Genomic DNA, 14,174 nt, shown 5'->3' with positions numbered 1-14,174 from the left:
TGTTTGTGATATGCCAGACTGATATCTCAGTCTTAGTGACTCTCACAGGGAAAACCTGGAACCACAGGAGAGAGGCAAGGCCCTTTGAGTGGGTATGGGAAGCTGGGTTGGAGGACTCCTGATATGAATGGTAGGAGTGGGCGGGGAAGGTCTAGGTAGCTCACCACTTTCAATGCCAAATTGCACCCGGCGATCTACGTCATCTGCCCAGATGGCTTCTGGAGGTTCACGGTAAAGCAAGGGGAAGACTCCTCGGCATAAGTGGACCTGGCGGGCAGCTTGGGCAGAGCGGGTGACAGCAATGACTGCTGCCCGAGGTCGGTACTGAGACAGAAGCTGGGCTGAGCTGGAGAAGGCAGAGAAGGTCAGCCCAGAACAGCGAGGGAGTGGTGAACCAGGAAAGGAGAGTCTGGGTTCTGGTTCCAGGTGTCACTAACAAGCTGTGTGACCCTGAGTAAGTCATCATACTTCTCTGGGCCTTGGTGTTCTCACCTGTAAAATGAGTGTAAGAATGCCTGCCTCCCAGGCTGGGCACAGTGGCTCATGCCTGTAATCCCAGCACTTTGGGAGGCCAAGGTGGGAGAATTGTTTGAGCCCAGGAGTTGAAGACCAGCCTAGGCAACATAGTGAGACCCTATCTCTGTTTAAAAAAAAAAAAAAAAGAATGCCTGCCCTCCCTACCACACAAGAAAGATATGAGATAATATGGATGTATCAAATGAGATAATAAGGAGAAATCTCTTAAAAATATATAAAAACTGGCCAGTCACGGTGGCTCATGCCTAGGATCCCAGCAGTTTGGGAGGCCAAGGAGGGTGGATCACCTGAGGTCAAGAGTTTGAGACCAGCCTGGCCAATATGGCAAAACCCTGTCTCTACTAAAAATACAAAAAATTAGCCGGGCGTGGTGGCAGGCGCCTGTAATTCCAGCTACTCGGGAGGCTGAGGCAGGAGAGTCACTTGAACCTGGGAGGTGGAGGTTGTGGTGAGCCGAGATTGCACCATTGTATTCCAGCCTGAGCAACAGAGTGAGACGCCGTTCTCAAAAGAAAAAACAACAACAACAACAAAGTATAAAACCCTTTTGAGAATGTGCATTATGTGCTTAATTTACTGTATAGATATTAGGTACTATGTAGTACTTAATATCTCCTGTTAATCCTCACAACCCCATGAAGAACAAATCATTACCTTGTCCTGTTCATGAGGAAAGACAGCAGGCTAATAGAGCTACATTTCAGAGTAAAGACTTAAACTCAGACCTACTGGGCCCTTCTGCAATACCTCAGCATTTGTAGGCTCTGTGGGCCGAATGGACTTGCCTCTGAGCCCCAGGAGCCCAAATGGCCTTGAAGCCAATGTGCCCAGTGATGCTGCTATCCCCTTCCAGCCCTAGAAGCTCACTGGCATTCTGTGTCTCCTGGCCTCCAGCTGTCATTGCTGCCTCTCCTTTTGTCTCAGGTGGACACGCTTCACTCCTGGTGACCAGACTAAACCCAGGCCTGGGGCCCATCCCAGCCTACCCTTGACCCAAATCTCCATCTGGGCATCCCCCTCACCGGCCAGTTGTGGTCAGTACGATGATGGCAGCAGCACAGCACTTGAAGGCAGCCTCCACGGCGCCAATGGCGATGACCTCAGTGGGATCACGGCTCAGTGGCGCTGCCCGACGTAGCTCCTCAAACAGCTGCCGGTGGTACACTGCAGCCTCTGCCTCCCGGGCAATCTGCAGGTGCCAGAATGTCAGGCTGGGAAGGGGCACTGGGGTATGGAAGGGATTTGGTTCCCTGGCCCATTTGCTTTTCATTCTGAGCTCCTACCGCATGCTGCATCTTCACGGCTTCCACAGGGAAGTTGCCTTTGGCAGTCTCCCCTGACAGCATGATGCAGTCGGCCCCATCTAGCACAGCATTGGCCACATCGCTTGTCTCTGCCCTCGTTGGCCGGGGCTTGGTAATCATGCTCTCCAGCATCTGAGGGACAGCATGGACATCAAAGATGTAGGAGTCACACCGTGACTTGAGACCCTGCCCAAGCTACTCTCTGACACCCACGTTCTCAGAGGGTCCCGAAATCCAGGGTCACAGTCACAAACCCCTGAAAATAGGGGTCAAAGTATATCTAACTTTATCATTTGAGGATCAAACACTTGTCAGCAAAATGTGCTATAAACCTACAGTGTGGGCCGGGCACGGTGACTCACGCCTGTAATCCCAACACTTTGGGAGGCCGAGGTGGGTAGATCACCTGAGGTGAGGAGTTCGAGACTAGTCTGGACAACATGGCGAAACCCTGCCTCTACTAAAAATACAAAAAGTAGCCTGGTGTGGTGGTGGTAACTGTAATCCCAGCTACTTGGGAGGCTGAGGCAGGAGAATTGCTTGAACCCAGGAGGCGGAGGTTGCAGTGAGGGAAGATTGTGCCACTGCACTCCAGCCTGGATGACAGAGACAAAACAAAACAAACCCTTACAGTATGGGTATTCATCCACAGTTGTCCCTAAAACCCACAAAGTGCCGAACCTCAAGGGCTCACTCCAGACCTGTGTAGCACAGACAACAGGCTTGCCCGCCAAGTTGCAGCGCCCAATCATCATCTTCTGAGCCAGGAAAACCTTCTCTGCTGGAATCTCGATGCCTAGGTCCCCCCGTGCCACCATGATACCGTCGCTCACCTCCAGGATTTCATCAAACCTGAGAAGTTGGGAGAATCAGGGTCGAGGCAGAAAGCCAAGAGATGCCAGGCAGAGGCAGGCGGGAGAAGAAAGGTGATGGGGAATAGCGACAGGGCCGAAGGGGAACAGAGCCCGAGCCTCACCTCTTCACGCCTTCGTGGTTCTCAATTTTGCTGATGATCTTGATGCCCTGTCCTTCCGGCCCCAGAGCAGCCCTGACAGCAGCCACATCACTGGCTTTCCGCACAAAGGAGGCAAACACGATGTCCACTCCATGCTCCACCCCGAAGCGCAGGTCCCGGACGTCCTGCTCGGACAGCCCGGGCAAGTCCACCTGGGCCCCCGGCAAGTTCACGCCCTTACGGCTGGCCAGGACGCCACCGTTCTCCACTTGGGTCACCAGTCCCTCTGGGCCTGAGGACATGGAGAGAGCCAGCTGCGGTCAGGGGTGAGGACCGGGCACAGTTACAGCAGAGAGGACACTGGGCTTGGACCCCCAAGAGGTCAGGAACCACGCCCTCCTCGTCTCTCCGCCCTTGTTCTGGGCTCTGCCCAGAAGAGGCACAGATGGACATCCGTGGAAGAAACGACCCACCCGTAGTCCAGCCCAAACCCAGGGTGAGCGCGGAGTTGCATGCTGGGGACTCCTGGGACAGGCTGGCAAAGACGCGTGGCCAGGGGAAGGTGTGGTCGGTCTGAGGGCTGATGGGGGAGCCAAGGAGAAGGGAATGTGCCCAGCGCACGGATGTGGTCAGGGCGGGAGGCGCGTCCGCACCGATTTTCTGGACCACTAGGGAGATGAGCCCGTCGTCAATGTAGATGCGGCCCCCCACAGGCACGACCCCGACAATATTGGGGTAGTCCACCCACACGGTGTTCGCGTTCCCCCGCGTCCGAAACGCAGGGTCCACAGTCACCAGCACCTGGGAGCCCTTCACCAGCTCCACTTCCGACTCCGGACCCTAGGGGCGGAGCCAGAGGAGACGTGAGTTCTGCGCCCCGGAGTCCGGGACCCGCCCCTGCCCACGCCTGGACCCGCCCCTGCCCACGCCTGGACCCAGTCCAACTGGCACCGCCTTTCCCGCCCCGGCCCGGCGAGTCCCAGCCCCACTGCTCACCCCCTGCAGGATCCCAGTGCGGATCTCCGGTCCCTTGGTGTCCAGGGCGATGGCCACGGGCCGGTAGCTGAGCGGGGAAGCTGCAAAGCTCTCCACCGCCTCCCGGACGTTGGCGATGGACTCAGCGTGGTACTGGGGGAGGGAGCGGAGCGAGGGTTTCAGGGGAAGGTGGCCAGGACCTCGAGGCATCCTCCTGCCCCACCCACCGCCCGGCGGCCCGTCCTGCACCTCGTGGGAGCCGTGGGAGAAATTGAGTCGCGCAATGTTCATCCCGGCCTTGATCATCTCCTTGAGGCGCTCCACGGAGCGAGATGCCGGCCCTAGAACCAGAAATTCACGTTCAGACAACATTCCCCCAGAACATGAGAGGCAACCAAACCCAACCCATTACCACTCTCAGAAGGCCTCGCGCCACAAGAGTCCTGTTACCTGACCTTTACTCCCTGATGCAACCCCTGCTCACAGATCACAGACTCCGCTTCCCTCTCCAGCAAACATCTGTCCCCTTGGGGAGACGACACTGTGGAAGTAGGAGGGGAGTGCCCTCCGCCAGGCCTGAGGTCACTGTGTAGGCATGTGATGTATGTAAGTGCTGCTTGCCCGGCTACCCCAGGGTATGGGGTGTAGGGCAGGGGCTGGGAGCCAGGTGAGGGCGTTTGGGTGCGGGGTTTTAGAGCTAGGAGGCCTCATGGACTGAGGAGAGCTGAGTTCTATCCCACGCCAGCGCTGCTATGGGGCAGCTGCTAGCTGAGAGCAGGTTGGCTCATTCTTCGGTCCCTATCTGTCTTCCCACCTGTGCACTAGATCTCCTCCTTCTCACCTGCTCAAGGACATAGATTCAGCCATTCTGTGGTCCTCTGTGACACCCATGTTTTCCTTTCTTTTTCTTTTCTTTTTTTTTTTTCTTTTTTCTTTCTTTCTTTCTTTCTTTCTTTTTTTTTTTTTTTTTTTTTTTTGAGACAGAGGGAGTTTTGCTCTTGTCACCCAGGCTGGAGTGCAGTGGCAGCATCTCTGCTCAATGCAACTTCTGCCTCCCCGGTTCAAGCAATTATCCTGCCTCAGCCTCCTGAGTAGCTGGGATTACAGGTGTGCACCACCACACCTGGCTAATTTTTTTTGTATTTTCAGTAGAGAAGGGGTTTCACCATGTTGGCCAGGCTGGTCTTGAACTCCTGACCTCAGGTGATCCACCCACCTTGGCCTCCCAAAGTGCTGGGGTTACAGGTGTGAGCCATCTCGCCCAGCCATGTTTTCCTTTTTTACTGGATCATCCCCATCAGCATGTAAACCTACTGTTATTTCTTTCATCATTTAAAAAAAATTCTAGGCCGGGCACAGTGGCTCAAGCCTGTAATCCCAGCACTTTGGGAGGCCGAGACGGGCGGATCAGGAGGTCAGGAGATCGAGACCATCCTGGCTAACACTGTGAAACCCCATCTCTACTAAAAAATACACACACAAAAAAAAACTAGCTGGGCGAGGTGGCAGGCGCCTGTAGTCCCAGCTACTCAGGAGGCTGAGGCAGGAGAATGGCGTGAACCCGGGAAGCAGAGCTTGCAGTGAGCTGAGATCCAGCCACTGCACTCCAGGCTGGGCACATAGCGAGACTCTGTGTCAAAAAAAAAAAAAAAATTATCTTAATCCCCTGGTTTCCCCTCAGTCCCAGTTTTTGCTCTCTCTTGCAGCAAAACTCATTGCAAGAGTTATCTGTACTTGCTGCCTCCAGTTCCCCTCCCCCATTCTCCCTTGAATCCACCCCACTCAGGCGCTGGCCTCCATCTCTCCACTGCATCTGTTCTTGTCAAGGTCACCAAGAACCTCTGTGTTGTTGCTCAGTGTAATGCTCAATGCTCAGTCCTCCTCTATTGGCCCATCAGCAGCCTGGACACACATCCCTCTTTGACACACTGTCTTCACCTGACCTCCAGGACCACACCCTCTCTTGGTTGACTCCTACCTCACTAGCTGCTCCTTCCCAGTCTCCTTTCCTTGTTCCTCCCCTTAACGTTAGATACCCTGTTCTCTTGTCTGTCATTTCACCTACACTCCTTTGGTGATCTCAACTAATCTCATGGCTTGAGATACCATGTATATGTAGTCAACTCCCAAGTGTCTCTCCAATCCAGACCTCTCTCCCAAACCCAGAGTTGTGTACCTGACTGCCCCCTCTCTATCACACTTGGATGGCTAATATACATCTCAGACTCAACATGTCCCAAGTGAACTTCTGCTCTCTCCCGAACCCCTTCCACCACAGTCTTTCCTGCTCAGTGGATAATGCATTGTTGCAGTTCCTCATGGCAAAAACCTCAGAGTCACCTGTCACCTTTGACTCCTTTCTTTCTCGCCCTCACTCCCTACCCCATATCCAATCAATCAGCAAATCCTGTCAGCTCTACCTGCAAAATACATTCAGAATCTGACCACTTCTCACCACCTCACTGCCGCCAACTGGTCTGAGACAGAAATACTGCAGGGCACCCTTCCCCCGACCCTCCATCTATTTTCAGTACAGTAGCAGGGGAGGGGAGGTTCTATTAAAACATAAATAAGAGCTTGTCATTCCCCTGCTCAAAACCCTGCAGCAGTTTCTCATTTCACTTGGAGGAAAACCCAGCTCAAATTCTAAAAATGGCCTACAAAGCCCCACCTGATCTTCCTCTCCCCGCAGTCTCTTCATATCTGCAGCTCTTCCCCCTTGATGGTTTTTAGCTCTTCTTTTTATTTTATTCTATTTATTTTTGTTTTTGAGACAGAGTCTCGCTCTGCTGTCCAGGCTGGAGTGCAGTGGCCGGATCTCAGCTCACTGCAAGCTCCGCCTCCCGGGTTTACACCATTCTCCTGCCTCAGCCTCCCGAGTAGCTGGGACTACAGGCGCCCGCCACATCGCCCGGCTAGTGTTTTGTATTTTTTAGTAGAGACGGGGTTTCACCGTGTTAGCCAGGATGGTCTCGATCTCCTGACCTCGTGATCTGCCCGTCTCGGCCTCCCAAAGTGCTGGGATTACAGGCTTGAGCCACCGCGCCTGGCCGGTTTTTAGCTCTTCTAACCTCCTTGACTTAGGCCTTGGCACTGACTGGTCCTTCTTCCTGGAATTCTCCTCCCGGATCTTTGCATGGCTAATTCTCTCATCTCCTTCAAGTCTTCCCTTAGGTCTCATTTTCTCAATAATGGGTACCTGACCTCCCTATTTAGGGCTGCAGCTTGCCTTCACCCTTGTACCCCTGATGCCCTTACCATACTTGATTTCTTTCCCATAACATTTATAACTTTCACTTTTTCTTTCTTTTCTTTTCTTTCATTTTTTTTTTTTTTTTTTTTTTTTTTTAAGACGGAATTTCGCTCTGTCACTAGGCTGGAGGACAGTGGCACGATCTCTGCTCACTGCAGTCTCCGCCTTCCGGTTCAAGCAATTCTCCTGCCTCAGCTTTCTGAGTAGCTGGGACTACAGGCATGCACCACCACGCACAGCTAATTTTTGTATTTTTAGTAGAGATGGGGTTTCACCATGTTGGACAGGATGGTCTCAATCTCTTGGCCTCGTGATCCGTCTGCCTCCGCCTCCCAAAGTGCTGGGATTACAGGTATGAACCACTGCGCCTGGCCATTTTTTTTTTCTTTTTTTTTAAGACAGAATTTTGCTCTTGTTGCCCAAACTGGAGTTCAATGGCATGATCTCGGCTCCCTGCAATCTCCGCCTCCCAGGTTCAAGCGATTCCCCTGCCTCAGCCTCTCGAGTAGCTAGGATTACAGACACATGCCACCATCCCTGGCTAATTTTTTGTATTTTTAGTAGAAACAGGGTTTCACCATGTTAGCCAGGCTGGTCTCGAACTCCTGACCTCAGGTAATCCACCTGCCTCAGCCTCCCAAAGTGCTGGGATTATAGGCATGAGCCACTGCGCCCGGCCAACTTTCTTTCTTTCTTTCTTTCTTTCTTTCTTTCTTTCTTTCTTTCTTTCTTTCTTTCTTTCTTTCTTTCTTTCTTTCTTTCCTTCCTTCCTTCCTTCCTTCCTTCCTTCTTTCTTTCCTTTCTGTTTTTTGACAGGGTCTCATCTGTCACCTAGGCTGGAGTACAGTGGCTTGATCATGACTTACTGCAGTCTTGACCTCCTGGGCTTAAGTGATCCTCCCACCTCAGCCTCCCGAGTAGCTGTAACTACAGGCGTGCACCACCACACCCAACTAATTTTTGTATTTTTTGTAGAGATGGGTTTTGCCATGTTGCCCAGACTGGTCTCAAACTCCTGGGCTCAAGGAATCTGCCAACCTTGGCCTCCTAAAGTGCTGGGATTACAGGCATGAGCCACTGAGCCCAGCCCACTTTTATTTATTTATTTATTTATTTATTTATTTATTTATTTTGAGATGGAGTTTTTCTCTTGTTGCCCAGGCTGGAGTGCAATGGTGCGATCTCGGCTCACCACAACCTCCCCCTCCTGGGTTCAAGCGATTCTCCTGCCTTAGCCTCCTGAGTAGCTGGGATTGCAGGCATGCGCCGCCATGCCTGGCTACTTTGTATTTTTAGTAGAGACAGGGTTTCTCCATATTGGTCAGGCTGGTCTCAAACTCCTGACCTCAGGTGATCTGCCCGCCTTGGCCTCCCAAAGTGCTGGGATTACAGGCATGAGCCACTGCGCTCGGCCTCACTTTCTAACGGAATAAATAATTTACTTATTTTAAATAATTTATTGTGCTTACTGTTTATTGTCACACCAGCTAGACTGTCAGCTCCCCCAGGGTAGGGATTTTTGTCTGTTTTTTTCGCTGATCTACTCCCAGGGCCCAAAATCTTGTCTACTATATGCTCAACAAATTTTCATTGAATGAATGGCTGTGTCAAACATGGAGAAGTCTCAAAGGAGACAAGAGATGAAGAAGCACCTCAAGAAACACCAGTAGGCTCTGTGAGGCTGCAGGGGATGGGAGTGTTTACCGATGGTGGCAATGATGCTGGTACTGCGAGCAGCCACGGGCTCGGAGTCAATGTCCAGTAGGCAGAGGTGCTCCAGGAAGGTGTCTGCCATAGCAGCTGGCAGCTGCTGCTGCTGGAAGAAGGCAGTGCCCAGCTCCTGGGTCAGTTGGGCCACACTAGCCCGCCGAAGATACCCCGCTGGCCCTGTGGTAGAAGGGGACACAGGGACTGCATGTCACCTGCCCTTCCTCCCCATGCTGTCATCTCTCAGCATACCCTCTATTCCTTCCCTTCTTATGAGCTGGGCATCATGCATGTATTATCTTATTACGTCACAAGGATCCTATAAAGCAGGTACTGTTAAATGTTCTATAATTATCCAATTTTATGGATAAAGAAACAGAGACTGAGAATAAATGGTCCAAGATCATACAGCTTTTAAGTATGGATCAGCTAGGATTCAAATCTAGGTCTGACTAACTCTAGCCCAAGTTCTTGACCACTCAGTTATACTGACCCCGCACAACCCAGGACCCCCCAACCTGCAACTACTGATGCCCCTCAACCCCACCACCCCTTGATGTCTAGTCCCCAGCAGCCTGTCCCTATTCAGGCTCAGAATCACCCAGTTCCTGCTCCGAAGGTCTCTGTTTTCTCCCTTCTAACCCCTGGCTACTGGCTGGCTTCCCCACCCCATCCTCTGAGTCTCCCAGACCTCTCAAAGCTGCTACAGACCCAGAGGTCCCTGTAGCTTGACCCAGCCCAGTTCAGAGGAGCCCCCCCATTCCAGCCGCACCTTCCATGCCACTGCACACCTCTCTGGGTCTCCCTCTTTGTGGGTCTGCTCCACACTGTTGGGTTGTCAGAGGCATGAGACCCAGCTGGGCTGGGGATCAGTTCTGTAGACTGGTTAAAGTGTCACCAGTGTCTCCTATTCCACTGGAAGCCCTGTATGCCAGGGGCCAGAGTCCAGGAACCACGGGAGTGCCCCGTGGCTTACATGTTGCGGCTCTGGCCTGCCTATAGGGCCTGGAAAAGGCCCATGCCAGGGTCCATAATTTAACACAAGGGAGGTTCTGAAGAACGTATGTGTCTCTCCAAAACCCACCTAGCCAGTGGCTGATATGGATCATTTATACCCTCCACCCTGGCTCCTAGTTTCCACCCTCATTTTCCTCCTATGTTCCATGGCTTCTGCTTCCCCTTCTTACCTCCTGGAGCCCCAATCAGGATGGACTTCGCTAAGTCTCTTTGGGACTTAGAGACCCATGACCAGCGCCGCGGGGATGGTATGTTCTCCTGGATCGACATACTTTCAGTGTGGGCCTGGGGCTGCGGGGCCGTGGAATGAGAGGGGAAGGATGACAAAACTGCCGGTCTTATCTAAGGGAGCCAGAGAAGAGAAAAGGGGCACACCCAGTAGGCCACCCTGTCCCTACAGAGTCCCTGCCCCAGAACTGCCTGCTGTCTGCCCTCATCTCCTGGCATTTCCTTTCATCCATTTTTCCTGATAAATTTTCAATCCATTCATACTATCTGGTCATCCATGTGAATAGATATACATATATATTTTTTGGTCATTCGTATGGCCCCCTTTTCTTTGTACTTTATTGAAGTTAGCCCTAGTGAATCCAGGGAGCAGGGGCTATAGGGTGGGGCTGGAGCCTGAAGAAAGGCAAAAGGGATCACTGTGATAGTATGGTGGGGGGAGGGACACCCAGTTCTGCCCACTTTTTTTCTCTGTCTCAACCAAGAAATGCAGAGTGCCTTCACCACTCTGTAACCTGGCCAGCTGCATGTTTTTGCCTACAGGTTTGAACCCAAGATGGTACGTTGAACATTCCCAGACACTGATAAACTTGATTAGGTTGTTGCTGGAAACACTGAAAGATCGACTATTTTACTAAACTTATAGACGCCTACCCCCAGGGAAATTTTCTTTCCTCCCTTCCTTCCTTCCTTCTTTCTTTTCTTTCTTTCTTTTTTTTTTTTTTTGACAGAGTCTCACTCTGTACCCCAGGCTGGAGTGCAGTGGTGCAATCTCAGCTCACTGCAACCTCTGCCTCCTGGGTTTAAGTGATTCTCCTGTCTCAGTCTCCTGAGTAGCTGGGATTACAGGCATGTGCCACCATACCCGGCTAATTTTTGTATTTTTAGTAGAGACGGGATTTCACCATGTTGGTCAGGCTGGTCTCGAACTCTTGACCTTGAGATCCACCCGCCTCGGCCTCCCAAAGTGCTGGGATTACCGGTGTGAGAAACTGCACCTGATCTAATTTTTGTATTTTTTTTGTAAAGACGGAGTTTCACCATGTTGGCCAGGCTGGTCTCCAACTCCTGGCCTCAAGTATCCACCAGCCTCAGCCTCTCAAACTGCTGGGATTACAGGTGTGAGCCACCATGCCCAGCCTATCTTTCTTCTTCTTCTTTTTTTTTTTTTTTTTTTTTTTTAAAGGGTCTTACTCTGTCACCCTGGCTGGAGTGCACTGGTGTGATCATGGCTCACTGTAGCCTTGATCTCCTGGGCTCAAACGATCCTCCCGCCTCAGCCTCCCAAGTAGCCGGTACTACGGGTATGCACCACCATGCCTGGCAACTTTTTAAATTTGTATTTATTACAAATATTTTTTTTCCTTTCTTTCCACAGGTGTTGACTTTTTATTTTTGTAGAGACTGGTGTCACTCTGTTGCCCAGGTTGGTCTTGAACACCTATGCTCAAGTGGTCCTCCTGCCTTGGTCTCCCAAAGTGCCAGGATTACAAGTGTGAGCCATAGTACTGGCCTCAAATTTCTTAAACACTCCTATAAACACCATATCCTGAACCCCTCCTTGAGAACATACCTGGGTAGAACACCCATTGTCCACAGCAAGGATGTGCAGCAGCTGTTCTGTAGGTAAGTTCCCTTAATGTCTGCTTTGGCCTGATTGCCCTGGCATTTAGCACTTCACTCACTGGAATCCCAACCAGCCTTATCTTGGGATGGTTTGGGGCATCCTTTGCGAGAGCTGCCCTGATGCCAGCTGTGGGTTCAGCTGATAGTAACTGGTGGGATTCTCTGGAAGGGCTTTGATGGCATCATCATCATCGTAGCATTCATTAGTTACCATTTGCCCATTCTCCACTGTCCAATCTTTATCGAGCACGTACTCTATATCAGGCCCTAAGGACACACTGGTGAGCAAAACAGACAGGGCCTTTGCCCTCTGTGAGATTTACAGTATAGCGGGGAGACAGACTATGAACAAGTATCAGAGAAATAAATATGGAACTACAAACGTTGCAAGTGCTACTAAGTAATCGATCAGGGTGCTGGAACACAGAAGGCAGTGGGAGAAGAGAGAGGGTGTATTTTATTTTATTTATTTATTTTGGAAGCAGAGTTTTGCTCTTGTCACCTAGGCTGGAGTGCAGTGGCACGATCTCAGCTCACTGCAACCTCTGCCTCTGGGGTTCAAGCGATTCTTATGCCTCAGCTTCCCGAGTAGCTGGGATTACAGGTGCGCATCACCACGCTCGGCCTCGAGGATGTATTTTAGACAAGATGAGGTGGTTGAGGAAGTCTTCTTTGAAGTGATTATTTTGCAGCTGAAATTTGAAGGATGAGGAGGAACCAGTGGGAACAAATGGAGGAAGGGGTTTTCCACGGCGGGGGCGGGGGGGCAGAAATAATATATGCCAAGGCTCTGAGGAAGAAAAAGCTTGGCGCCAAGGAGACAAAGAGCTGCAATGAGGTTGCGTGCCTGGAGTGCAGGGTCATGGCCCATGGTGAAGGTAGGGGACCTGAGCAGGATCTTGTGATGTGGTGGGTTTACCCAGGGGATGGACATGATCCAACTGATGGTTTAGGTCCCTTCTGTTGCTGGGTAAAGAATAGATGGTAACCAGGTGTGGTGGCTCATGCCTGTGATCCCAGCACTTTGGGATGCCAAGGCAGGTGGATCACCTGAGATCAGGAGTTTGAGACCAGCCTGGCTAACATGGTGAAACCCTGTCTCTACTAAAAATACAAAAAATTAGCCGGGTGTGGTGGTGCGCACCTGTAATCCCAGCTACTCAGGAGGCTGAGGCAGGAGAATCACTTGAATCCGGGAGGCGGAGGTTTCAGTGAGCCAAGATCACGCCATTGCACCCCAGCCTGCGCAACAAGAGCGAAACTCCGTCTCAAAAAAAAAAAAAAAAAAAAAAAAGAATAAATGGTAGGTACAGGTAGACCTACTATGGGCTTAGAAAGAATCTTGGTGGTGGTAGGTGATCTAGCATGTTGGCAGTGAAGATGAAGAGAGGGGGATGGCTTGGAGATGCATTTTGGAGAAGAGCCAGCAAAGTGGAACAGCAAAACAGCCATGGAGAGGGTGGCTTCTAGCATCAAGGAGTCTGGCTTGAGCAGTTGGGTAGATGGTAGTGCCACTAACTGAGACTACAGAAGAAATAGGTTTGAAGTAGGGGGAAATTCAAGCTTTCTGTTTTGACAGGCTAAATTTGAGAAGCCAATTAATCACCAAAATCCATAGACAGTTGGAGCTGTTCATGGAGCACACTTCCTGTGTACTGGAACAGCGTCCGTGCCTCATGGACACTGTCCCCTTTTATCATTGTGACAACCTAGAAAGAAGGTAGGATCAACAGGCTGTTTTACAGATGAGGGAATTGGGCCATAGCAAGGTTCCTTCTCCACTCTGCTGTGGGGCCAGGGGGCTGAAGGCTTTGCAGAGTGGCATCTGTAGGGTTTGGAGAGTGGCATCCATAGGAGATGAGACGGAGAGGGTGAGGTTGAGCATTTACCTCCGCAGCTGCCCCCTGTGAGGATTCTAGGGACCATTCTCTCCCTATGCCTTGGACCCTTACAGGAGTAACAAAGCCCACTGTTATTAGATCTGGGGTAATGCACTATCCCTTGTGGTTTACCAACACCCTGCCCATTCCTTTGTATAACCCTGTTATGAAACACCTTCAAATTATTCAATTTGAGAGAACTCTTTATTTCCTGAAGAAATCCTACCCGATACACTTGTCTGATACTAAAAGTCTTGTCAGGAGTGTAGCTGGGATTCAGGCCCAGAGAGTAGAGCTCCAGAGCCCGAGTTGTAACCACTAAGCTCCATGCCTGCCCCTTGGGACTGTTTCAGTGGATGGGAAGGGGAGAATTCTGTGACTCTGGAGTTGGAAAAGAGACAGATAGTAGGGAGGACTTCCTAGGGGAAATGAGCATGGGGTCTCATCTCTCTGTATATAGAAGACAGAACAAATAAAGAGGGACAAAATCTGAAGCCAGAGAGAATGTGGTAGACTTCAGGGACTGGGGATTCAGGCCTTGTGCTTGTGGTGTTGGGAGAGACATGGGACTTTGGGCCTTTAAGGATGGTCTGGCTTTATTTTGTTTTTGATACAGGGCCTTCCTCTGTAGCCCAGGCTGGAATGCAGTATCATGATCTCTGCTCACCGCAGCCTCCATCTCCTGGACTCAG

General features: G+C 51.2%; 1 protein-coding gene and 1 long non-coding RNA gene across 6 annotated transcripts in view; one reads left to right on the top strand and one right to left on the bottom strand.

Annotated features, from left to right (window-relative positions):
- Positions 1 to 10,061, bottom strand: part of PKLR (pyruvate kinase L/R) — a 12,398-nt gene extending 2,337 nt beyond the window's left edge. Inside the window, exons 1-11 of one of the 5 annotated variants that reach the window (XM_015111417.3) lie at positions 9,919 to 10,018; positions 9,504 to 9,593; positions 8,729 to 8,911; positions 4,021 to 4,112; positions 3,793 to 3,924; positions 3,450 to 3,636; positions 2,818 to 3,088; positions 2,543 to 2,693; positions 1,821 to 1,973; positions 1,560 to 1,726; positions 165 to 346 (exon numbers count right to left, since the gene is read on the bottom strand). In XM_015111417.3, the coding sequence (XP_014966903.1) occupies positions 165 to 346; positions 1,560 to 1,726; positions 1,821 to 1,973; positions 2,543 to 2,693; positions 2,818 to 3,088; positions 3,450 to 3,636; positions 3,793 to 3,924; positions 4,021 to 4,112; positions 8,729 to 8,911; positions 9,504 to 9,593; positions 9,919 to 10,018 (1,708 nt within the window). Of the gene's footprint in view, positions 1 to 164; positions 347 to 1,559; positions 1,727 to 1,820; positions 1,974 to 2,542; positions 2,694 to 2,817; positions 3,111 to 3,417; positions 3,637 to 3,792; positions 3,925 to 4,020; positions 4,113 to 8,728; positions 8,912 to 9,503; positions 9,634 to 9,918 lie in introns of those variants that run through there. The other 4 variants (XM_001112902.5, XM_077943663.1, XM_002801818.4 and 1 more) reach the window with 4 other exon arrangements.
- LOC144330975 (uncharacterized) lies at positions 9,769 to 14,174 on the top strand. Its single transcript, XR_013397729.1, has 3 exons — positions 9,769 to 9,996; positions 11,355 to 11,602; positions 14,099 to 14,174. It is a non-coding gene; the product is annotated as an uncharacterized LOC144330975 (long non-coding RNA).

This window comes from Macaca mulatta, chromosome 1 (genome assembly GCF_049350105.2).
Source record: "Macaca mulatta isolate MMU2019108-1 chromosome 1, T2T-MMU8v2.0, whole genome shotgun sequence".
Classification (NCBI taxonomy): domain Eukaryota; kingdom Metazoa; phylum Chordata; class Mammalia; order Primates; family Cercopithecidae; genus Macaca; species Macaca mulatta.
Note: the sequence above shows the minus strand (reverse complement) of the source record. Positions and strands in the feature narration are given on the sequence as shown.